Raw genomic sequence first — 26,732 nt, forward strand, 5'->3', positions numbered from 1 at the left:
GATACTAATTAATTGTAGCAAGTAAAGTAGCTGACGCTCTTTCATGCAGTGATATGTGACAAAGTCGAGAAGATAAAAGGATAAAGAGAAAATCGAGAAATCTAGGCAAAAAAGACGGTAATATTGAGAAAACTAAGAGTTTTCAGAAGAATCAAATTAGTAGAGTGGAACTAAACTAAAGTTAAAATAATAACTTGACAGGAAATGAATTCAAATCCTTCAGATGACTCTACCCTTAGTAAATAACTAAGTAACCGAGCATCCAGCAGGAGAGTTTGAATCATAGAGTACATATATACTTAGCTAAAATTACGGAAATACCTTCTACAACTCAAATAACTAAGTAACCGAGCATCCAGTAGGAGAGTTTGAATCATAGAGTACATATATACTCAGCTAAAATTACGGAAATACCTTTTACAACTCAAATTGTTATGGTTGCTAAAGCAGAAACGTTTAAAAAAGATAAAGATATTTTAATAGAGCCTGTAAGGATAGAAGAGACAGGCGTATATGTAGCTTCTTGTATAAGTAAAGTGTCTAAGATATACACATTACATATAAATATTTTAAATGTAAATGAAGAAAAAGTAGTACTAGCAAAACACTTAGCAGTAGGTAATGCTCGTAATAGAAATACGATTGCAACAGTGAGGCAAACTAATAAGATGAAGGCCCGAACCCATAGAATAGACTGGGATTCTATGTTTGCAGATGTAGAAGCTGAGAAACAATAATTATTGATACAGTTCTTAGATGAATATAGAGGCAAATTTGTTGGATAAAGATATTTTAATGGGTGTACAAATAATGTAAAATATTAAGTGTTAGTGGATAATAAACCTATAGCATATAGAGCCTATAGAATGCCAGAGAAGCACAGAGTTGAATTAAAAGCATATGTGAAAGGCATGCTTAATCAAGGTATAATGGAGGATAGTAGTAGTCCTTATGTATCACCAGTGACACTAGTACCTTATAAAGACGGTGGTTTGAGTTTTTCCGTGGACTTTTGTAAATATAACTCTACTACTGTCAAAGAACGGTATTTGTTAACCAATATCCAGGAGACGAAGAGCAGGTTAAGTAACAATAAATTTTTTTGTCTATGGACTTGCAAAACGGTTATTGGCAAATGGAGATATGGGATGAAGACAAGGCAAATACAGCTTTTGTATGATTTTCAAGTAAATACCAGTTAAACTGTATGCCATTTAATTTATACAATGCTCCCTCCACATTTCAGAGATTGATTGACAAAGTGTTAACAGGATTGCAGGATTCAAAATGTTTCTGTTATTTAGACTATGTCAATGCTTTCGCAGCAACATCTGAAGACCATTTAGGGAAACTGAAAAACATATTCAATTGGATCCATAACTTTAATTTAAAGCTTAAACAAAGCATATGCCACTTTAAAGAAAAGATGTAGATACTTGGGTCACGTGGTAACCGAAAAGGAGTAAAAGCTGATCTAAAGAAATTGGAAGCATGCAAAAAGTATCCAGTGCTGAAAACAGTATAATATATCCATGCTGTAACAGATTCAATGTTATACGTTCATTTTAATACCTACGTTTGTTTCAGCTTGATGCATGTGACGTATACTGTTCGATTTGTATTGCGCAAGTCCCGCCTGTTTCCTAAATTTTTAGAAGATTCTCGAAAGTAAGAATCAACAATATTTGTTTAACGAAAACGCTAGCGGGTTTTCGAACATTGTTGAACGTTCGGGAATTTTTCATAATTGGTTTATAAAACCGACGCGTTGAGAGATAAATGTTATTACTGGTCAGCTACCGTCAGTATACTATAAGCCTCGGAAGGTGTTATTGGGATTAACGCTTATTAATAAAAAAAACTGCAGAATGTATCCAAAAACATGTATAGATTTCGAGCCTTACGAGCCGTGAAACTTCAGATAATTAATTTTAAAATAAATAAATAAAAGTCAGCTTTTAAATAAAAGTCAGCTTGTAAAAATGTGAGACCAACCGAGAAAAGACAGAGCTAGTTTGAGCAAGGTGTAACAATATAAACTCGGAATTAATCTTCTCGTTGTAAACCTGAACCGTCGACAAAATATTCTGTTCAAGACAAAATAAAAGACTCAGTGTGGTTCATAAGCTTGTCAGTACAGTTTGTAAATTTGTAAAACTCATGTATATAAACCAATATTTGTAATAAACGTTATATAAATTGTATTGTTGTTTTTATATTAAAACATATTTGTGTTAAGAACGAAAATTGTTGTATCATTCTTTTTAGCAAATATCTTAAATGTGACATGTATCAAAATTTAATTAACTTCTAAATTAAAATTAAAATTGTCGGTCCCTTGAAATCATAATACGTAACAGTGTAATTTTAGGTCTTGTAGGTTACACAGAACATTCATTCCACATTTTGAAATGTGAACCAAACCTTTAACAGACATGACTAAAAAAGACATAGCTTTTCAATGGACAGAAGATAAGAAGTTTTTGAGAATTTAAAACATACGCTATAGAAAGCTCAAATTTTGAGTTACCGAAATTTCACTGAAGAATTTATTCTAAATACAGATGTCTCAGGTTGTTGCAATAGGTTCTCTATTATCTCAATTAGACGAGAATAGAAAAAAAAACACCCTATTGCTTATCAAACTAAACAGTTAGGAAAATCTGAAATGAATTATTCAGTTACTGAACGGGAATGCTTAACTACAGTACATGGCATTAAAACATCCTGTTGTTATCTGTATGGCAGAAGATTTACTATTATTACAGATCATGCCCCTTTACGATAGCTAATTACATTGAAATACCTTTCATTTGGATTAGCTAAATGCTCTTTAGTATTACAAGACTATAATTTCAAAATTATACAGAGAATAGATAGAAAACATCCTAATGCAGATGCATTAAGTAGAATTAAGGTAGAAGATGCTGAAAATAAAGAGAAACATGTTATTAATATGACAAAGGAAGTAAAAACTGGATTAGACAACCATGAAGCTCATTGGGATTGAGATCATATAATCAAAGAGCAAAACTAGGACCCCTCAGTTAGCGTATTAAGAAGTGTTAAAAGGAGAACTAGAAGCTGAATATACATATATATTTGATTCATATGTAATATACAGACGAGTTAGTTATAAACAAACTAGAGAAGAAATCATTCAAATAGTTGTATCTTATAACTTAAAGTGTAAAGTTATGAAAACTTATCATGATACCACATTTGCAGCTCTTCTATTATTGTGAAACATACAGTAAAATAAGTAAAAGATTATTTTGGCAAAACATGAGAAAGTATATTAAAATTTATTGTAATTTGTGCACAGAATCTAAAAACGAGAAACAAGTTCACATTTCTAGAATGCTTTCTTACAAAGAAATGCCAAATTTAACTACACTTTTTCATTTAATAGCTTTGAATATTTTAGGTCCCCTTTCAACATTCTATTCAGTAAATGAGCATTTATTAGTAGTAGCAGATTACTCAACACGATTTCAAGAAGCCATATTCTTATCGGATCAGAAGGCTGAGACAATCGCAAAAACATTTGTAAATTAAATAATTGCCAAGCATAAAGTCATTCAATATCTTTTACCAGATTGAGGTAGTAACTTTATTTTTCACGTAATGAAAGAAATTTGTAAAACTTTGAGAGTAAACAAAATTGAAAGAACAGCTTCTCATTCCGCTTTTTTGTAAGGTTGTTTTTTAGTTTTCTGTTTTGTGAAATTATGTTGATGGTTTTGTGAGAAAATTCTTTGAAAAAATCGTTTAAGATGTTGTTTTTATGTGTTTCTGGAAAATATAAATTTGTAATTTTACCTGGGAAGTTTGGCTGTTGGATGTCAATAAAATTATCTAAGTTGTCTTCTTTCTGTTGGTTGTTTTTGGTTGTTTCCTTGTTTTTGTTCTTTGTAGAAAGTTTCACAAGTCTCCTGGCTAGGTCTTCTAAACATGTTTTGATTTCTATGGTTGGAATGTACCAAGGTGCTATTGCGAAGTTGAGTCCTTTGTTAAGTAGATGTATCTCGTCTGTGTTTAATTGTCGGTCGGATCTGTTAATTATGAGGTTAGTCAACGGTTTGTCGTTTTGGTGTCTTTTCTGTTGTTTGCATCTTAGTTTTTCTAGTTTTTTGTTGTGGCAAATCTTTTTTGTCTCTGTCGTTCTTAGTATTGATTTGGTTTATGTTTCGTTGTATAAGTCCGTAAATCTCTGGTTTAATGCAGCATGCCAGTTGATGGTCTAGGTTCATTTTTTTGTTTTTGTAAGTCATGTAGTTCTTTGTATTTTGTGTTCAACGTGGCTTTAAGTAGATTTTTTCTGTAAATTTTGGATAATGTTTGTGTATGTATTAAAATTTTTTGAAAGTTTTACCTTTACAAAATTAGGGGTGAGTTGTTCCTTTCCACATTGTTGAATAAAATAAATGTCATTTCTTCTATTAATAATTCGTTGGTTTAAATTTCTTAGTTTCTTAACGATCGTGTGAGCATGTACTGTTAATAGTGTTGTACGGTATGCTAGTTCAGACATAATGGTAACAGGTAAGTACAAATACACTGAGAAAAACACAAAATTCAAACATTCATTATATATTCAAACATCTAACACCGCCCTCTACATTCCGACACTTTACACAACCCCTTTCAAACATGTGGTCAGCTTCCGGTCAGTTACCTCTTTCTTTGTGAACCTGACGATGACCGAAGAAGGTCGAAACGTTGTTCGCTCTTCTATGTAAACTATTTTCTCAACCCAAACGAGCCGTTTTTGCATATAAATTTCTCAACAAGTGGGTTTCTCGACATCACTGAATATTCTGTTTCTGTAATATGTCACATTATTGACATATTTACAGGAAGAACTGGTAATATTCGAAAACAATCACTTAATCTATTATTTATTTGTATTTAAGCACAAAGCTACACAATGGGTGTTTGTTCTCTGCCCACCAAGCGCATCGAAACCCAGTTTTAGCTTTGTAAGTTGAGGGCCACGCTTAGTGGAAAACCTAGTGTAAATTTTAGATTAAATGAACACGAAGAATTTGCAACATTTACAAATAAAGAGTAGCTATAATGTGAATTTTATGGATAATGTAGACATGTTTAATAAATAATTATCGTATATTAATTCATAAATATGCAGAAATTGTAAATTATTGGGCGAACTAAGCGATATCAAAATCAGCGTTTCAGTTTCAGATAGACATAGACAGAAATGTGGATGAATTAACGAAGGTGGAAGTATTTTAAAATTTAATTTTGGAAAACCAAATATGAGTTTCTAAAGAAATGATACATATAATAGGTGAGCAGGCGGCTGTAATGAGCTCTTTGAATCAAACAATTGAACAACAATGATAAAGAAATCAAACGATTATCAATAGCTTTAGTAAATATTACTTATGAACTAATTCATACCAAACTCGAGCAAAGACAAGCTCACAAAGCAAGAGCAGAAGTTTCAGTTTCAAATGCTAGAATTCAAAATAATTTACAATAGTTAGCATTTACAGTGAAAAGTTGTAGGACAGAATTACCTAAGTTAGTTCAAGCTTTATATGTAGTTGCTGGCAGAAAACTGAGTTCTTATTTCTTACACCCTAGTAGATTAGAGAACATACTAGATGCATTTGAAAGGAGATTATCTCCTTATCCACAGTTTGTTATCTCCACCCATAATTTTCAAATGTATGTGTATGATATTTCGGCTTATCTAAAGACAGGCGCAATCAGAGATACTTTAAGAATGTTCACAGAAATACCCCTATAAGCTAAGGGTAAAATGTTTAAACTGTATAAAATTGTACCATTACTCTTTGCTTTAAACTATTCGTTTGCTTTAACAGTAGATAACGGAAAACCTAATCTAGCTGTATCTAATTACCAGCATTCTTATATAAAATTAACTGAAGAAGATACATTAAAATGCATAGACTGTCTTATCATAATATGTAATCCAAGTTCTGGAATATATTCAGTACTTGTAGTAACATGTGATTATGTTACACATGCAGTTATATGTAGAGCAATCATACCAAAATCATTTTACCTTTTCAAGAAACAAACCCCAGGAAATTTGTTATTCAATGTAAGAAGTGAATAACTTTTATCCGGAGTTTACCCTAAATCTAACGTACAGCAATTCGATTACCAAACAAAATTGATAAAACTAAAATATTGTGCTCATTTAAAATTTGCAAGAAATTGTTTAACACATAGAAAAGGGATCATGTTACCAGCAAGTTTTAGAAGAAAAAAAATGAACACACTCTTGCTTAGTTAAATACAAAAGTACCTGAATTATTAGACATACTAATAAAAGAAGAATCGGAAGCTCTTAACGAATTGAGCACATAAAACAGAGGTTCTTTGTATAAGAAATATACTAAACTAGACAAAACATTCAAACTTAGGAAAAGCTGATTTAACTATACAAGAAAAGAAACAACAAATTAAAGACTTGCGAACAACCTCTGCCAGTGCTAAGTTTGATAAGTGGAAATTGATCAGTACGATTCTTGTAACACTATGCCTGGTAGTTTTGCTATTAAATATACTGTTGCAGGGGCCAGAGAAAATCATCTTAATCTATGGAAAATGTTTAAAATGGACGGATTATTAATATTCGGTAGAAGGAAAAAAGCAGATTCGAAATAAAGACATATTGCATTATGAAAATACCGTAGTAATAAAATTAAATGATCTTGAACCAGAAAATTAAACGATCCTGGATCTGAAAAATAAGAAATAACTTAATTAGATTAGATAGCGACAAAATTTACTAATTTAATAACTAATCCACCAGAGTAGCAATGGCACAGTGGTATGTCTGCGAATTCACACCGTTAGAAACCAGGTTTCGATACCCATAGTGGACAGAGCACAGATAGTCCATTGTTTAACTTTTTTCTTAATTCCAAATAATCAATCAATCAACTGGTGAATGTGAAAATTATTAGGCTAAATTAAGATGAGTAAAAATTCCCGATAAATCACTCGAATTTTACTGAAACCATGTCGAAGAAATTTACGAAAGAGGAGCGAAATGTGTCGAATCGGAATGTCAACTATAGTTGTAAGGCGACTTGTAAATTATAACAAACTAGAAATATAACCCTTTGTGTGTGAATTGTCCCCAAAGAAACAAAATCTTTTATGTAGCTAAGTGTGTTATTTGCACTTAAATTATTTGAACATATTACATCCCTTATTTTAAGAAGAGTGTCTTAGTGAACATGGGAGGGTTTCAGATATCGGAAATACATATTATCAAGAAAATGTCACTTAAGTCTTTGTCGACTGCGGAACTTACAACTTCTAACCTTTTTTCCGAGGATAATATTAAAAGAAGAGGACAGAAAAGAAAGAGAGGGAATATTTTTCTACGAACTTCACAACATTTGCCAGGAGGTGAAAGGCCACCACATTCACCTGTACACAAAAGGAAGAGGAAAGTCACGGCTTCTTTCCTAAATCTTCGTGATGACCTGCATAAATCTGGAGAAGCTGGATTGCCCTACCTATAAAAGTTTAGTAGCCCCAGTAATGCGTTAAGATCATCACACAAAACCACACCAACATTGTTTCGACTGGAAAGTCGCTGACATTTACAACTGGTGTGCATCAGTCCCCACTTTCAATTACCAACTACACATGTACCAGAGCAAGAACAGGAGCAAAATTCGCATGAAGAAGAACAAGAAAATAAAACACACATTGTAACTGTCATAGAGTGAAAAGTTGTAAAATTATGAGAAATTTGTTTGTTTGTTAATGTAATTAATTTTTACCTATGTACAATCACATTTGAATATTTGTAAGCCAGATAGAAATTTGCATAAATTAATGATTGTTTGATATATATTATGTAAAACCCTGGGTTTTGTACTTGAGTAGTCATTATTCGAATTGATTTAGGTTGGACAGGATGAATTAATTGCTTTTTTACGTGAATTCCTATTTTTTACGTTATTTCTGCGTAACATCATAAATGTCGGTATATGTTATATCTACATTCATTAAATAACTCACGATTAGGATGATACAGTTGATTGTTAGTAATAGGAGGAATGGGATGTTGAAACTGGTTTACCTTAATTAGATATTATTGAAACAATAAGCGAGTGTAGAAACATGGAAGTATTGTGGTGATTTTTTTATAAAAATTTTCCTTAAGGAGGAAGAGGCAAAGCACCCTAAAATAGCCCAAATAGTCCAATTATACTTTATCATTGGCTAACTACAGTCCTTGAACTAATGGTTGTGTTATGAAATATTAAACAAACGTTTCAGCTTTCTTTCTCACAAGATGAACTGCCACTTTACAATAAACATGTTTTTTGGCCGAGCTAAACAATGGACTTGGGACATGTTGCAAAATAATAGTTGTGAAATGGTAATGAGAGACGAACTTTGGACGCAACCTGACAAGAACAACTAACACTGTCTGGATATCAGTGATAATGTAGAGGTTTTTTTTACTTAAAGTGATTCTAACTAGGCGGATGCATGTGTTCAAAGATGTGAAATGTAGTCTAATACCACTTATTTAAAAAAAAAGATGTTTATTCAAGACAGGCTATAAAGGATTAGAAACCGTATTTTACGTTATTTAACGTCCAGCTACTGGCCACTAATCACTGAAGGAAGACGAGTGGACTCTAATTGCTGGACCAATCACCTCGGAGTCTACCCCTATGAGTTTGAAAGGATTATGTTGCCAAATCATATAAAAATTAAAGTCTCTGGACCAAAAGTGTGGTTGTCTCTGACAGCATGGTATCCCCAACGTCAGGGTTGTTCCCGGCCTTGAAGATGCGCCAGAGGATTCAATGTTGTTCCAAACTTTCCAACTGATCTAGTGTTTTCAGCTAAGTTCCCGAGACATACAGACAGAAAATGGCAGTTTACTTATATGTGTAAGATTTGCATTACACTAACTCCATATGAGTTTTAATTGCAATTCTCCTTTCACTAATAGTTTTGCCAGACAGAAATGTGTATAACACAAAAGTTGATAAAGTTAAATAAGCAATGTTTATGGGGCTTAAAAACATTACTGATTTAATATAAGTTACCGAAAGTATAAAATGTTATGTAATATATATTACTGTTTTTCGTTGATCATGAGCCTTCATGTCTTTATGTTAATAAAGTGTATATCTTTTGGTGTAGTACTGGACTCAATATCATTTATATTCCTTGCTTACTTGTAAATTTCCCCGAGTTGGTTGACTGGATATCCTGGATTTTTAAATAAAGCTTTTGTAACTGGTGTCTTGTAGTCACAAACGAGGCTATCTCATTCCTACGATAAAGCAACTTGTTACAGGTCTTGATTTGCACAGTTGTGTTTCTTAAAAAAAAACTTTTCTTGAAACAAGGAGTCTTGTTTACTTTTATTTTATGTTTTGTATTTTATTATTACGAGGTCTGTTCAAAAAATACGCGGACTGACGTCATAAAATTTAGAAGTTACAGGTCTGGGACCCCTTCAAAGTACTCTCCTCCCCAACGCACACACTTATCCCAACGGTGTTTCCACTTGTTGAAACAGTCCTGGTACGCTTCTTTTATAATGTCCTCCAACTCCTTCGTCGCATTTGCCTTAATCTCGGGAATCGTCTCAAATCTTCTTCCTTTCAAGGGTCTTTTGAGTTTGGGGAACAAGAAAAAATCGCAAGGAGCAAGGTCAGGTGAGTAGGGGAGGTGGGGAAGAACAGTGATCGAGTGTTTGGCCAAAAACTCACGAGTTCCGAGGGCTGAATTTCGCAGCAACGCGGTGCATCTTCAATTTTTCGGTCAAAATCTCGTAACAAGATCCAACTGATATCCCACACTCTTCAGCAAGCTCCCTGACAGTCAGACGTCGATTTGCTCGCACCAGGGTGTTGATTTTGTCGACGTGTGGGTCGTCAGTTGACGTGGAAGGACGTCCAGGACGCTCATCATCTTCAATGGACTGTCGACCTTAAAACGTTCATGCCACTTGAAACATGCCGTACGCTTCATAGCAACATCACCGAAAGCCGTGTTAAGCATAGCAAAAGTTTCAGTCGCAGATTTTCCAAGTTTAACACACAATTTCACAGCAAGTCGTTTCTCCTTCAGGTCATTCATTCTGAAATCCGCCAAACGAAAAAAATCGCACTTTACTTAAAATCGCGTAGCTAATACACAAATAAAGATATCTGCAATCGGGATATCTGCACACTTAAAACACAAATAAACACAATAAGGAATAAAATATGAAACTTAATCAGACAACAAAAACAAGAAAACTTGGACACCTTCTGTTCCGATCTAAGTCACAAAACTGATCCTAAACAATTCTGGACACACTTGAAAAGATTTACAAATACAGGAACAACAAACACAGTATATCCACCACTGGAACTGGATGAAGAAACAGCATACACTAACACAGAAAAAGCCGAGATATTTAAAAAACACCTAGAAAACACGTTCAAGACACATCATGAACCAGACATGAACAGATACTTCTATAATACAGTTAACAACTTTATTAATCACAACAGAAGCATTTTTACACCTAAATTTCCAGTGAACACTATTACACACCAAGAAAAAACAAAAGACTGGAGCACTCATCAACTGATAAAACATATCACTGTAACAAAAGTCGTAACTGCCATTAACAACACAAAAAACAAAGCCCCTGGAGAAGATGGTATTCAAGCTATCCTCCTAAAACAAGGCACTCAGAGATTATATGAACACCTAACAGCGTTATGTAATCTATCACTATCAGCAGGATATATCCCCGTTTCTTGGAAGGAAGCAATAATATTAATGTTCCAGAAAGAAGGAAAGCCAGCGAATAAACCAAACAACTACCGCCCGATTAGCTTAACCAGTTGTATTGGCAAAGTATTAGAGAGGATAATTAGTAATCGTCTGTCAGTATACTTAGAAAAAAATTCAAAATTACCAGAAATTCAAAACGGATTTCGAAAAAACCGCCAAACTACAGACCACCTGATTCGACTTACAGAATCAATAACAGACAGTTTTAATAAAAACGAATGCACTGTAGCTTGTTTTCTCGACATTGAGAAAGCTTTTGACACAGTGTGGCATAATGGTTTACGTCATAGATTGCAGGAAATGGCATTAACCCAGGGAATTATTCGCTGGCTATCCAACTTCCTGGAAAACAGAATGTATAAAGTAAATGTGAATGGGGCCCACTCAGGGTCCTTTTCACCCGAAGCAGGAGTCCCGCAGGGAGGGGTTGTTAGCCCTATATTATTTATCATGTACGTGAGCAATATGCCTCTGTCGGACCTAAATTTAGGTTATGCATCACAGTTCGCTGACGATGTAGCAGTCTGGAAAAGTGCCCCCACTCCGTCAATAGCAGCAACGAACCTACAACCAGTCCTAAATAACATTGAAGAATACTGCCAGAAATACAGAATCAAAATCAATATTCCGAAAACCCAAGTCATATTATTCAGCAGACTGAACAAGCTGAAAAAAGATCCACCAAAGCTCTATATGAATGGATCACTTTTACTAACTGCTACTTCTGCTAAATTTCTAGGTCTAACCTATAATTCAAAATTAACGTGGTTACCACATATTAAAAATATACTGATACGAATCTGGAAAAGAGCAAACTATGCAAGAAGTCTTTCAGGTAAAATCCAAGGAACATCACCAGATAACATACTTAAAATCTACAAAACGTACATTAGACCAACAATAGAATATGCATCACCTGCCTGGATTAACATAGCACCCACACATTTACAGAAACTTCAACGTATACAAAATTCAGTGCTAACTTCGGTATATAAAGTACCACGTAGCACCTCAACCACATTCATGCACAAATATGCAAACATAGACACAATACCTGAAAGACTCTTGTATAATACGCTAAAATATTTTAATAAGAATTGGCATAAGAATGACTTAATGTGTGATCTCGACAGATATCACGTACATGATGTAAATAGTCCTAAATAACATGTATTTAAGAAATGTAACACAAGCTGGCCACTATGCACTAGACACTTAATCCCTGTTTCCTTTTTATTATTATTATTATTTTTCTTTTAATCATTATTTTATTTTATTTTTTTATATATTTTTTATTTTTATTTTTCATTTATTGAATTATTATTCAATTATTGAATAATAATTATTATTATTACTTTTTTTGTTACTACAAGTAGTAGTAGCATTCTCTCTGTGAAAAAAAAGGAGAAAAATACAAAAAAAAATATATATGAAAATACAGAAAAAGAAAAAAAAGAAAAAATACAAGAGAACTAATAAAGGAAAAAAAAAAAACTTCTTGTTCGTCCATACATGGACTGAGCCCTGAAATGGGCCTGAGTACGATGTTATACTTTTACTCTGGCCCAAAGCTATAAAACAAAAAAAAAAAACCCTAAAGACAGACGCTATAATCATTCGGGAGGGAGGAAGAGGTCTAATGTACCTGACCCTCCTGGGTATTTAACATCAATACCCAAATACCGACACAGTGAAACTTGGAACAGACTTCGTATAGGGGGTTTATTATGCAATACAAATATATCATGGTCAAAGTTTATGTATGTCTGTGTGTAATTTCTTTGATAAAAGTAGGTCATCTGCAACTATAAATAACGATGTAGTTACATTCTACGCTAAAAGTTTTCTTTTCTGTTTAGTATATTAGACAATCCCCTCTTAACTGAAGTGTGTGATAATATGTTAAATAATTTTTTCTAGTACAATTATTTTCTTTGTTAACATGCTTGGTTCATGTGTTTCTTTTTATTAAGAATTGTTTTTGGACTACGTATTTATTTGCTCAAAGGTTTTATATATATATGCATATATAATGTGTGTCTGTTGTTTCATTGTCTTATAAGTGTTTTAATGTTTTATATACATTCATGAGTTGCAAAGATTTTTTTTTTTTTTATAATGATTGTTGCATTGTTTCATTATTTATTGTATTAACTTAACTTGCAATCTGAGGGTCGCGGGTTCGAATTACAATCACACCAAAGATGCTTGCCCTTTCAGCTGTGGGGGCGTTATTATGTTCGGTCAATCTCACTAATTGTTTCTAAAAGAGTAGCCCAAGATTTGGCGGTGATGATTAGCTGCCTTTGTTTTAGTCTTACACTGTTAAATTAGAGATAGCTAGCGCAAATATCCCTCGTGCAGCTTTATGCGAAATTCGAAAACAAACAAACACAATTGATATTATTTAGATCAAGAAGTGCCACCTGTCGTTTCCTATCGCTTCGCTAATACAGCGGTAAGTCTACGGATTTACAATACTGAAATCAGGGGTTCGATTCCCCTAGATGGGCTCAGCAGATAGCCCGATGTGGTTTTGCTATAAGAAAACACACACGCACTCGTTTCCTATTAGTTTTTGTTAAAATGACATTACAAAATGAACCGATAATGTGAATGTTACATGCGCCCCCTTTTTACAGCTAATTTAAAGAGGTGAGAAGTCTTAAAATCTGCGTGGGTTTATCAAACTTAAATCTTTGTTGTTGTTTTTTCTGTGAGTAGTAAGACATTGTGGCCGTATTAATAATTATTGGAAGTTTTATTTCGTCTAAACGCTGCTCATTTACATTGCAATGGTAAGTTTTATAATACAGTGTACCTATAACATTAGTCCTGTCATCTCCATTTCGGAACGAAAACAGCACACAGTATTTTTACTACAAGTATTGCAAGTAAGAACAAGGAGACAAAGCTTCTTTATTTATGCCCGTCATATGTACGAATAAAAAGGAAGAAGCATTATAAAACTAGCAGTATAATTTTTTTTTTAATTTCTGAAAAGTTTACAGAAAGATACTTGGTCCACTGAAATAGAAGGTTACACTAACTTTAAAAACTTTGATATCAAGGGCCAATTTGACTAGGTGCTGCTTCTACTACTACAAGTACCAGATTTCAAAGTTTCTAACCACCTTAATTCAAATTACATAAACGATTTTCTGAATCGAACCTTCGTCTCTAAAGTATATGTTCAATCTGCTCTCAAACTCGTTCAATTTTACAGCATCTACCATTCAAAAGGCAAACTGTTCAGTAGATCAACTATCGTAATGAAAAATAATATGGTCTGTATTAGTCCTGTTTGAGTTATTCTATATTTTAAACTTGTATCCTGTAATCGTACGACTTGTATAATTATATTATGAGACATTATTAAGGTTTATGGTTTCTGATGCTCTAATGTATTTAAAAACTCACAGTCAGTTCAGTTCTCGTAACCCTTTGCTTTCTTCAACAAACATGCATCAGCACGGTCAATAGATTTCAATTCTCTGAAGTTCCTCCAATAACATGACATCCTTTCTTAAATAAAGCAATTAAAAATGAACACATCATTCCAGGTGAGAGCTAACCAGTGTTTTTTTTAGGGTACACTGGTGCAAAGCTGTGAGTTATAGTAAATATATATATATATATATATTTTTTTTCCCCCATTAAGTTTAGAATTCTATTTCCATGTCACTAGTTGATGTCTAAAGGGGCTTATAGGTTATGTAATAGCCCTTTTTACCCTATCATATTTACCTAGTTCTTCAACACAGCTATAACTATCACAATAATAATATTTAATATTGTAAGAATTAATATGTATAATTTTAGTGTTTTATTAAGCCATTTTTAACCTTTCATGTTAAAAAAGCATTTTTCAGGTTTTGGCCAAGTTTAATGAATTGTCAAACCTCTGTAAAACTAGAGTAATTTGAATTAAAATGCTCTTGAATTTGATATAATCTGTAAACTCAACAAATTCTCAGATTACTTTATCCACATTGATAAAAATGAAAAATAATGAAACTTAACATAAAACTCTATGGTATACCACTTATATTAATCTACTGTATCTCACACTATAATAACTTCCTGCTTTCTACTGCCCAACTCTCTCTCATTTTATTTAATTAGCTAAAGTCCTGCCTTAACAACTACAATATTTGTAAGAAGTCTTGTATTTTAATGTATCTTATCAAAACTTCTGAAAACCTAACTATGTGTCTAACAAATCCACTGTATTATCTACATTTAGATTAAGTGCATGTTTTATGTTTGTGGAGGGATCTTTGGAATGAAGATACTCTTGATGGACCAAAAAATTCCTTTGATGCTCCATAATTTATAAAACTAATTATTTTGTCACCTAGCTGTACACTACAGAAAAATCTGTAATGCCTTTACTTGTAACTTAAAACACATTTAGAAATGAGGTTTAAAATGATTTTTCCATATCCCAACTGGCACAGGTAAGATGTACCATCATTTTATATAAGTATGCATTATACAGAGTTACTTAAACATATCTTTTATGTCTTAAAATTTAATTAAATAATTAAGGAAATACAACCATGCAGCTTTCAGCATCTTGTAGCCTAACTTAAAAGTTTTTATTTATATGCATTTTTCACTGCAGTGACTAATATTACCCTGTAAAATGGCAACTGTCCAAGAAAAGATTTGTTGCATCATTGGTTTGCAGAATACAAGTCTGTGATTGTAGTGCAACATAATTGCAAATGCTAGTACAGGATAGAAGTATGTAGCTATGTTAAGGATATAATGTATTGCACACCAATTACAAACATCATGGAGTTAAAGACCTGATAATGGATACCATTATTACTGTAATTATTGGTACGTTGTGGGTGAACATGGACTAAAATTAGATATCAGTTAGAGATAGTGAGAGCCACTGAAAAGCACATATAGAAGTCTACGAGCATGCCAATAAAAACTGAAATTAGGAATTTGATGTTTTCTAGTCTTTTATGAAGCCAAAGGGTTATATCTGCTTGTTGCAGTGGAAGGAAAGGTTTTTATGAAGATGTGGGGTAAATCCATTGTTGCATCAAATGGCTATAAATGTCAAAACTGATATATCTGTTTGTTACATTGTAATAGAAAAGGTCAACTTGTTTTAAGTGGCAAAAATCCATAGCATATTTGTTTGCTTTTCAAGTATTATAACTAAGTTCATATGGTGAAACACTTTAGTGAAAATAGAAAGGTGGTGGTTGTAACAAACTTAACAACTGTTGATGGTCAATTCTTCTGCCTTTGTATAAAAGTTATAAGTTGTCTGTTATGTGACTATATATATACTACTGAAATGTTATTTAAGCTGTCTGTTTTCATTGATAACATTGGCCTTTACCAAAGTTTTAGGGAAATGTTAGTTTGAGTATGTAAACACTGAAAGAAGTATCAGTTTTATTTGCAGTAAGTTTAATTTTTAGTGATGGTGTAATTCTTGTACAGAATATAAGCTTAACTAACATTTTTGCTCTGTTGCTCTTTCAGGTAGACACCAGTAAATTATAAAGTTAACATTATAACCCAAAGGATTTTGACAAAAATCATACAAACATAATTTTCTTATATTTTAAGAAAAAATATATCCCAAAAATTTACATAAGGTATTATGTCATCTTATTTCAAAATAAAGTATTCAAAACTTAAAGTCATTGAAGTTTACTATAATTGTATAGGAGTCATTACTGTTAATCTAACTGATAAAGCTAGTCATAAGAATAATGTTAAAGGAATAGTTAACTGTAGAAGGATAAATAGTGCAAAACTTAGATTTATTTACATGGTGAGTGGATAGAGATAATTTACATATATATATATATATATAGATACTCGTGTTGATTCAGTGAATTTAAAATTTTGCTTTATGAGAGGAAAAGATTGAATTTGACTTGGAAAAGAAATTAAAATTAGGGAATGAATGAAGTAGGTGAAGCAAGAAGGTTGTGTAAAATTTACAGATGGAAAATAAATTTAAAGGTATAACTGTTCTATCAAGTTAAAAAAAACAACAAGGAAATGCAAACTTTTTTATAATATGCAAAGGAGGAATGTCTACATGCAGGGGTAAGGAAGTATATATATATATATATAAAACAAAATAGTTAAGGGATCTAGAAGCAAGTTGATCCATTATGATCACTAACTTTTCTGTCTTTTAAAATTAAAGTAAATATGTTTATTGCAAAAAATAAATAAATAAATTTGTATCAACAATGTCATTAACCATTCATCTTCAAAGAAATTGCATATAGGCTTTCAAAGCTTAAATCTGTTACCCTAATATTCAAACTTGTATTTTAAAGCTATCCTTCCATCTTTCAAATAGAGAACCTGTAAAAAAAAAACAACCTAATCCCTAGCAATTTTGAACACTTAAAACTAGTTCATCATCCTCTTGTCCATTCTTTTGAGTTTCAAAGGAAAAACAAGTTCAAAAATAAGACATCTCTTTCTAAAGCTTAAATAATTTAAACTGGTTATTCTTGTGGTATGCCTCTTAATTTTCCAATATATTGATATTCATCTTGCAGATGCACTACTATAAGTCTGCACTACACTGAGTCTTGTAAAAAGCTAAATTTATTTTCTGGTTCTTTAATTAAAAATTGATTTTACATGTAACCAAGAAATCTCTCTACTATTTTTGCCACAATTAAACTTTTAGCAAAAGGCACTTTATATAAAGCTTTTATTTGAAAATCACAGTACTCTTTCCATCCTCCAAATGATAAGTAACAACCTCAAGAAAAGATAACATTAGTTCAGCAAGATTTACCTTTTGTGAATCCATGTTGACCCTTCATGTACGATATCACATTTCACTAAATGATTTTGTAAAGCTTCTTTTATTAAACCTTAGAAAATTTTTGCATCACCAAACCAATATTAACTGGCCTGTAATTTCCAGGTCAACTCTTATCACCCCTTTCAGAAATAGAAGAAAAATAAAAAAAACTACAGTCCTCAGGTACTTGACTGTTGTTTACTGAGGGATACTTATATCTGATCTTTAACCTGGTTTAAAACCTTGTCTTTTCCAAGTGCTTTCTGTTGTTAATGATTAAGGTCAATTGCAATATTTCCCATAGAATACTTAGGGTTAAGTATGTTGCTAAATAAAAATGGAAGAGAAGAAAAATTTGAAATCCCAACCACCTCATAGACTTCAACAAAAATGTCACCATGTCAGTACTTTTTGTTGTTGATCTTTAGCATACTTCAAGACATTTTTGGAGTTACATTTAACATTATCAGCCAGTTTTTCCTTGTAAACACTTTTGGATTTCATAATGTTTTTTTTTTTGTAACCAATTCTCTTGTCTTCCTATGATCTCATAAATCTTCTAACCTACCTATCAGTTTAAACTTGTTAAACCTGCTATTTAGCCATGATTTTTTTTATTAAAGTATGTTAGGTTTGGTTTTTCTCTTATTAGGAATCTGATTAACTTTACTTGTGAAAACATTTATATTACATTTTAACTCATTATCCCAGTTCACTAATCATAATTCTTGTCTCATTGCTTCAAAATGAGCTTTCTGAAAATTAAGAATTTAAAACTTCATTTCTTTTTATCTCTATGTCTAACAAAACACTAAGCTTAGTTATAAAATTATTACTAATCTGTGAATATTTCTCTGCCGAACTTTTGCAACTATCTGTTTGTTAGTTGTTAAAAATCTAGAGTGTTATCCTTCATGATTGGCTCTCTGATCACTTGGTACAGAAAACCATCCTCTTTTACCTTGGAATCAAACAAGAAATTTTTTTCTCTTACTTTATTCAGTGTGTCTAAAGTCAAAATTTACCTTTACTATTCTTATTACTAACAACAGTAATCTTATTATGCAGTTCCTCTTTGTCCTCAGCTAATTGCTAATTAAAACCTTTTTATCTTGAAACCTGCATTTTTAAAGGACTCTTATCATTTTTTGTGCCTTCAAACCCAGTAAGCTGTAGTTCATGTATTATTATCAAGAGCAACTCCACTCCCTCTTAAAAATTCTATCATTATTAAATAACTTACAGCCTTTAATTATCAAAATAATTTCATTTCTTGAAAATAAATTGAAATTCCCAAGTTATTTTTCATTTGCCTTGAAAAAACACAGTAATAACATTGTTTATTGTTTTAGCTATGTTCCTTTCATATTCTTTTAAAGGCTGTTGTTTTTTCTTCATTTAACTTAAACCTAATACCCTTCAAATCCAATTTGAGGTTTTGAATTTGCATAATCCCTGTTAGCTTTAATAATATCTCTGACTTGTTTATATAATAGCTACAACATCTTCCATTGTACAAGTGAATTTTATTTTTTTTTTTGTATAAGATAACATTTTATCTGCTAGAAATGAGATTTCTCTACTTATCTATTTGGAAAAGCTTTTTTAATTTCAGACATGAACATTTTAGACATACATTCCTTTATGGCTGCCAATAATGACAAATAATCAAAAGTTAACATTTTTTTTCATTTAAATCAAATACCTAATTTTTCTCCACCAAAATACAATTTTTCTATATCTATATACAACCATATGTTCCTCTTTCTCATTATTTAAAACACTCTTGTATATAGTGGGATCTTTAAAGAGTATAGATAACAATGACTAGAATTAATAAAGGTGCTCTTTTTGTAGTGCATATTAGAGTTAATGATGTTAACATGACAACAAATAAAAAAAGTATTAACCAGGTACAAAAACCTGATAATAGCAATCATTGATTAGCTCTTTCAAAAGTGTTGCATGTAGGCAAGAAATTTTAAGCAGGCTGCAAATATAAGAGATTTTCAAGGGGATTATATTTGGGTTGGCACAGCAGGTGTGTGGGACACTTAAGGATAGTGGGCAAAAAGCACTCGCAGGTGATTAGTTCCAAATTTAACAGCATAGGATATTGGAATGTTTAAACTATGTTTTGCAGAAATAAGGTCAATAAAAGAAGTTAGAAGTGAACAGAAAGTTTATGACAGGAAGTGATATCATTAAGATTGGGAAAAAACCTGTGTAGTAAAATTTATTGTGTTTGTGTCATTGTAACTCCTCATAAACTGCTGGTTGTACTGATTTCTAAATGAATCACCTCCTTCCTGATATTTGCAGAAATGTAAAACTTTTCACTTAGCCCCTTCAGGAAACCTGAGTGTTTTGCAAAAAAACTTTTGCAGGGATTCCTCAAAAGTGGACCCCAAATTTTGCATTGATTTACATTGCAGTAGGTAAATAACTAAACTTACTAATTACTGTGTGTAACTTGGTTAAAGAAATTTAATTTGCATTATAGCATTACTAATCAGTAAACTGAAAAGTAGAAAATAGAAGTTCAAACATTAAATCTGCATTATAGCAATCCTGTAGATGTGATCCATAGTGCTTATTGATATTTTCTTTAGATCCAATAAACAGATGTTTGACTGTGACAGTATAGTAATTTCTGAAACAATTCTAACACTGTTGTGTGCAACAACAGATTGAAAAACCTACTATATGAAGAATAGATGTGGTGATTTGTTGGTGGTGGAATAAAAAAAAGGAAGAAATAACGATGGAATAAAATCAAAACACCTTATTTACTGAATATGAGAAACAGAAGAGTGGCTAATCATGAATTAGTAGATTATTGCACTGTGATGTGTATGCTAAACTGAAGTATAATGAACTGTAATAAATAAATAAAAATGGAAAAATATAGAAAAAACAAAGAATGCTTGATTAACAGATTAAATGTTATAGCTTTGAAACAACAGCAGGACATTGCTTGTATGTTTGAAGCTTTCAAATTAGATATGAATCTGTCTACAGATACCAAAAACTGCAGTCACAATTCACTCTGTGTAACTGACCAATCAGTAAGTTGGGTCACAAGAATCCATAAGTATCTGTTCTATGTGCCAATCATAACATAGTTCCTTACAAACAATAATATAACTGTCCCATAAATGGTAGATAGCTTCTCTGATCAGTAACAGTGGGAAGACTAATGGAATTCATTTTGTTTTTCTGTAGTTTCATTAAACTAACTGAAAAGGTTGTGCATTTATACTAATGGATTTGCAATACAACTAAAACATTTTGCTGAGTGGATTAAAAGGGAAATTTCATTGTGTTACCGAAAGAGCATTCAGGTTGTAGGAGCATTAAATTCATTTTAAAGTTGGGGGATACTCAGGTTTAAAGGACCAGACAACAGAAAATTCAAGAAAGTTATCATTAAGCCTAAGATTAATTGTGAAATTACTTTTGGCTCAAATTTGACTTAAATAATTTTTGTGCTAAAATGAACTGCAGGAAAGGTAAAGATAATACTAGTGTTTTAAAGGGGATCTCATTATGGAGGATACGAACATGCCTAAATTATTTTGAATGAGGAAAGAGAATATTCCCAAGTTGACTAATTTCCTTAAAGGTGAAGAATTTGTTTTCATACATTTTATTTCTGCTGCAAAACAACAACAACGACAACAAAAAAAAACTTCAAATATTTTTGAAAGGTTCTTGAAAATAAATATTCTTACTGTGACAAGTTTTATGTTAAAACTTTAAAATAAATAAGCTGTTTTCAGAAATTTCTCAGCTAACTGAAAGACTGCTGTGAGATAATTTTTGTTCTTCTAAAGAAAGTGTTAAGGAAGGATTTGAAAAACGTTTAATAAAATCAAGCACTGAAGAGGATACTGGAAGTGAAGATGCTTGAAAGTTTTCTCTGTAGTATAAAAGACCTAGAAATGACATTATTTAGGCATTTCAGAGAACTAGGGATTTTGTTACACTATCTGTGAAAAGTATAAATTGTAAGCTCCCAAGCTTGCATTCCATCTTTGTCATTGGTAAAATTATTTCCTTGTTAAAGACAAACATAGAATGGTTTGCCTTATGATATGGAGTCTGTAACCCTTTCAGAACAACTGGCTTTCTGTCACCTTCATGTTGATGTGTTTACGAGGTAACTTGCATCCATTTGTGCTTAGTTTGGTGAGACTTCTCAGTTTGCTGTCAAACTTTTGGATAAGTTGGGCACTGTTTATTATGTTTGTAAGTTTAGTGCTATCCTATAAAGCAGTGGTTCTCTACCCATTTTAGATAGAGATCCAGCAGTTAGTTATTGTCTGCCTAAGGCTTGTATCAAAATTCCATCAGAAACAAAATAAAAAAAGTGAAATAAATAAATTGATTAATATGAAAATATGTACTTACAATAATGTCAAAATAAAATGTATTTATTCCAGGGAGAATTATTACCACTTTTACCACTCATTATTATATTACTTTGTATATAATTTTCAATTATATTTCATTTGTTTATTTTATTGAAATTTCCTGCATGTTCTTGTACATATTTATGATGCTATTTTGGAAGTTTCTTATGGCATGATACAAAAATTATCAGAGCTGTGTTATGAGCTGGAGTCTGATGGTTGAAAACACTGCTGTAGAAGACTTTGTAAATCTCTTTCACATTCAGAATTTCACAAACTAGGGTGGAATTTATTTTATAAATAAAATAAATGTCATTTTGAAGTATTTGTCTGAAATATTTTAATTCTGAATTCTCTTTCAATAAATTTGTTGTACAAAAACAAAGTGCTCAAACTTTTAACTTTATTTATACTTTTCTTTTCAGTCACATACCATTTTGTTGGTTCAGCCAGGAAAGCCAGAAACTCGAACATATTCTGATTATGAATCTGTTAATGAGTGCATGGAAGGTTAGCACATTCCCTCATTCACAGTTTTTTGTTTTTTTCATGTTATATAGACATGCACAAATGTATACTGGTAATGTGATGAACTGACAGGTATGTACTGTATAGAAGTTATACTGATGTATAGTTTAATTTTTATTAATAAATTGCTTACTCATATGTATAAAAACATAAAAGGAATGTAAGTAACTGAGTGTTTAAAACTACACATCAGCAAGAAATGAATACCATTTTACTTTTTGAAATGAATTATTTGACCATTTTGTGTGTGATTAAGAACCAAACTATTTATAAAATAGATATATTCAATGACAGTAATATGCCCAAAGGGACAGAGCTGAGTTCTTTTATAAATTTCAAAATGTTTCACTTTTGAGCTGTTAATTTTGGCCAAACAAACTTAAGTATGGGATATTAAAAAAATTCTATATTTAAACAAATTTTTGTCAATCTTCTAGGAAAAAATATACATGCATTAAACTAGCAAAAAGCAATGCACTACCAGTTAGTATATGTATTTTAACCTTTAATAAGCTCCTTATTAAAATGTTATCAAAACATGAAATCAAGTAAGCTATAGAATTTATTCAAAATAGGTTTATTTTTAATTTACCCTTTTTGTTCATTGTTGTTGTTGCATTTTAAGTTGAACTGCCTTGCCATGGATATATAATAAAATTCTTAGTCACTTACAATAGCAGTATTATAAGATAATACACTAAAGACTTGATAAATATTTTGGAGTCAGGGTACAGGATTCACAAGACTTATTTGTTGAAAATATGTGTTGTGATTAATTTTTGTTTAATGTTTTTCAAAATATTGAATGTTTAAGAATGCAATCACTTGAGGATTTTTGCTTTCTGTAAAATACTTAATTGGATGTTAATTACAATGTAGCAATGTCAGTATTTTTGTGGCATGCAAGCTACTTCACATTTTCTTGTTTTTAATAATAATATTTGTAATGCCAACAACCTCAGATAATAAATTGAAATAAATGTTCAGTTGCTTTTTATACTTACATAAATATTTAGTTACCCTTGTAAAATATGAGTTTTGGATGCTATACATTTGCAGGTGTCTGTCACATATACGAAGAACATCTGAAACGCCAGAATCCAAATACACCATCCATCACATATGACATAAGTCAGTTGTTTGATTTTGTTGATCAGTTACAGGATCTTAGTTGCTTAGTGTAAGTTCAACTTGTTTCAGATATTAGGAGTACGAGTTTATAAATGTGGTTCTACTTTTAAAAAGTTTAAAAACAGAAAACTGTATGTTTCTGACATTAATATTTTTTTAAAAAAGGAAAACTATATACAGAGGGTAAGATCCCCCTACCAAGTTTGCTGTTTTTTGTATATTAAAAGCACAAATTACTTAAATCTTATCTTTAAAAGCCTGTAAGAACTAATTTATGGTAAAGGTAAAACCCTTGAATTTTTTTTTGTCTAAGTAGTGTTTTATAGATTAGTTTAGTCTGAGATTTTGTAATGCACCTATAGCTTATTATCTGTATTGTATTAATAAGTTTTCCTTTGTAACTTACTTGTTAGAAGATTTTATCATGTTTTATGTGTTTTAATCTTCTTGTTAGGTACCAGAAGTCCACTAATACGTATGCTCCTTATAACAAAGATTGGATCAAGGAAAAGATATATATTCTTTTGCGGAGGCAGGCTTCAAAGAACCAGTCTTGAAGCCTGATTTTACATAAATTTGTTAATGTGAACATATATACATCACAAAGATTTTGGAGTCCAAAATTACACATTTGTCATAGTTTCATCAGTTTAGTTTTACATCTGACTCAAAAAGAAAAGAACATAGTTTGTATTAGTTATTGCTAGGGCTTTAATATATTAAATGTTTGCTAAAATATTTTCCTTGTTATCAAGTTTTCGTTAAAGCCGTACATTTGTGATAAAATTCTTCCCACTGTTTTTCAACCATTGTGTCTGTCAAAACTGTTTCTGAGTGTGTTTCACGTATCTAGTTTTCTATATCCTGTATACCATTACTAAAAAAATACTTTATTATTTTGTTTATTTTTTCATTTTGTTCAGTCTTTTTATTTGAATTTGTGGAAATTTTCCCAAATGTAAAAGTTTTAGCCTTTATTGATTTTAGAAAGGTTAAATTTTGCATTAACTTAGGGACAAGTTTGTCATGACTTTTAGGTATGTGCTAAATATATTTTTTCAAGCTACATTGTCATGTGGTTTAAAATCTACAATAAGACATCAAAAAATGTGGAGAAATAAGCAAAAGACAATTTTGAAGTAAAAGTACTTGGTAAGATCACTCTCGTTTATTTTTATCACGTAAATATCTATATTTTTAGTCATATTGCCATGTTTCTGTTGTCTACAGGGTCTATCAGAATGTTTAAAATTCTACAATTCAGAAAAATGAATACCAGTGCTCTTTAGTTGCAAAGATGTTCATCACAATATATTTCATGCCTTTATCCCTCAGATACATCTTGCACACATTAGTTACTATTTGTTGTTCACTTTACCACATTCACTTTTATATGGGACAAATTTGTCAATATTTATAACTGAATAATCACAAAGTAGACATTTGTGCATCCAAATATTAAAAAAAAGTCAAATTTCATATAATTAATATTTTCTTGTCAGCATTTATTGTTAACTATCTTAAATAAAGGTACAATAAAAAGTTCATGTTTAACAATGAGGTAAACAATAAAAGTGTCTGAAACCGTTATCTTTAAGTCAATAATAAATTTTAATTATTATATTTTGGATTATAGGATTTTACTATCTCTGTAGATTAAGAGTTAAGTATATTTTACCTAAATTGTACATAAAGCCAACCATTTATGAAAGCTGGTCATATGTAAAACTTGAGATATTTCATTTTTGGAAGTAGGCTTTAAATCTTTTGGTCTGAATTAATATTTTATCAGGTGTTACTAACACTAAGTTTAATGTGATCAAGCTCTAGGCATTTTAATGTACAATGATCTTTTCCAAAATTTTGAAAATGCTTCAAATATGGAGTATAAACATATTACTATGGAAATGAAATTTTAAAAAATTATAAAATTCAAAGTATTGTTTATTTGCTATTACATTTCCTAGTGCAACTATTTTGGTGATAATTTAAGTTGAAATCATGGTGACATAAGGTTCTTGATATTGTTATTGGTTGTAACAGTGCACCATATTTTGCTGAATGTTCTAAGCTTTATGGCTAATTTGATGTTCAATTCTGCTTACCTGCACACAGGTAATATTGAAAAAACAAGTACATTATTTAGTACAGGTAATAAAATCAATATTAGAACACAGAAATATGGCAAATTTGTTTTGTTTCAAATACCTACAATTTGACATTCATTGTACTTTATTTGATTATTTACATAAGCTATATACTGACAATAAATTTTTTCCATGATTTTGAGATGAAACTTCATAATCTATTTTTTCCCATGATTCACATTTAATGTTTTATGTATATATTTGTGAAATACATTAGGTTTACCTAAAATTTCCAAATTTCATAACCTTAGGTGGCATTGAACATTAAGTAAGTGGCTTGTATAACTTTAAAATTAAGATTATGATAAAACATTTCTGCTTCATAAAACTATGTATATAAATCTTCCTACTATCCAGGCTGCAAGATAATAAGAAATTTGATGGATTTGAGAGAAATGTTATAGTTTCCATTCTTAAAGTAAGAACCAAAAAATGTACCATAATAAGGAGCTCAAAGTGTTACCTTCAAGAAATTACAGGTTACTGCCAAAAGAACTTTTAAGAGCATTTGAGCTTTGGAAACTAGAATTCAAAGGTTTGACAGGAATGAGGTCCGTTTGCTAAAATGCTCATTTTCATGTCTAGCAACTACCATGTGGTTTATGGAAACGTACATGGGAGTAGATATGGTATTGTAGCCTGGATATTAATACAAATTTAACCAAATTGGTGAGAATCTCAGAATACAGATTTTGAAATAAGTTCATATCTTTGAAACTAGTTTTGCCATGATAGCCTATGGGTTGGCCTTAGGTTCAAAGTCAGGCTTTGTTGCAAGGTTCAATTTCCAGGAATTTATGCAGAAGCAGTTTGATCCATCCTTCTTCCCAGTTAATACTGGTGAATAGTAAGCTGAATTAAATAGCT

General features: G+C 31.4%; 1 protein-coding gene across 2 annotated transcripts; it reads left to right on the top strand.

The window, feature by feature from the left end:
- The first annotated feature begins 13,422 nt into the window (after positions 1-13,422).
- On the top strand, positions 13,423-25,898 carry LOC143255364 (enhancer of rudimentary homolog). 2 transcript variants are annotated; one of them, XM_076510908.1, is made up of 4 exons: positions 13,423-13,488; positions 22,485-22,569; positions 23,647-23,767; positions 24,173-25,898. In XM_076510908.1, exons 2-4 carry the CDS (start codon positions 22,563-22,565, stop codon positions 24,273-24,275), a joined length of 231 nt encoding a protein of 76 aa, XP_076367023.1. In that variant the 5' UTR covers positions 13,423-13,488; positions 22,485-22,562; the 3' UTR covers positions 24,276-25,898. The 2 variants fall into 2 exon arrangements, with proteins under 2 accessions (XP_076367023.1, XP_076367013.1); XM_076510898.1 differs by having other exon boundaries at positions 13,459-13,631.
- The last annotated feature ends 834 nt before the right edge of the window (positions 25,899-26,732 follow it).

The sequence above is a fragment of the Tachypleus tridentatus genome, chromosome 1 (assembly GCF_004210375.1).
Source record: "Tachypleus tridentatus isolate NWPU-2018 chromosome 1, ASM421037v1, whole genome shotgun sequence".
Classification (NCBI taxonomy): domain Eukaryota; kingdom Metazoa; phylum Arthropoda; class Merostomata; order Xiphosura; family Limulidae; genus Tachypleus; species Tachypleus tridentatus.

What these genes read in the sequence shown, in the direction of transcription:
- LOC143255364 (XM_076510898.1), top strand. An exon ending in TGTTAATGAGTGCATGGAAG is followed by an intron (nt 22,570 to 23,646) that starts GTTAGCACATTC and finishes ATACATTTGCAG; the next exon opens with GTGTCTGTCACATATACGAA. An exon ending in CAGGATCTTAGTTGCTTAGT is followed by an intron (nt 23,768 to 24,172) that starts GTAAGTTCAACT and finishes TCTTCTTGTTAG; the next exon opens with GTACCAGAAGTCCACTAATA.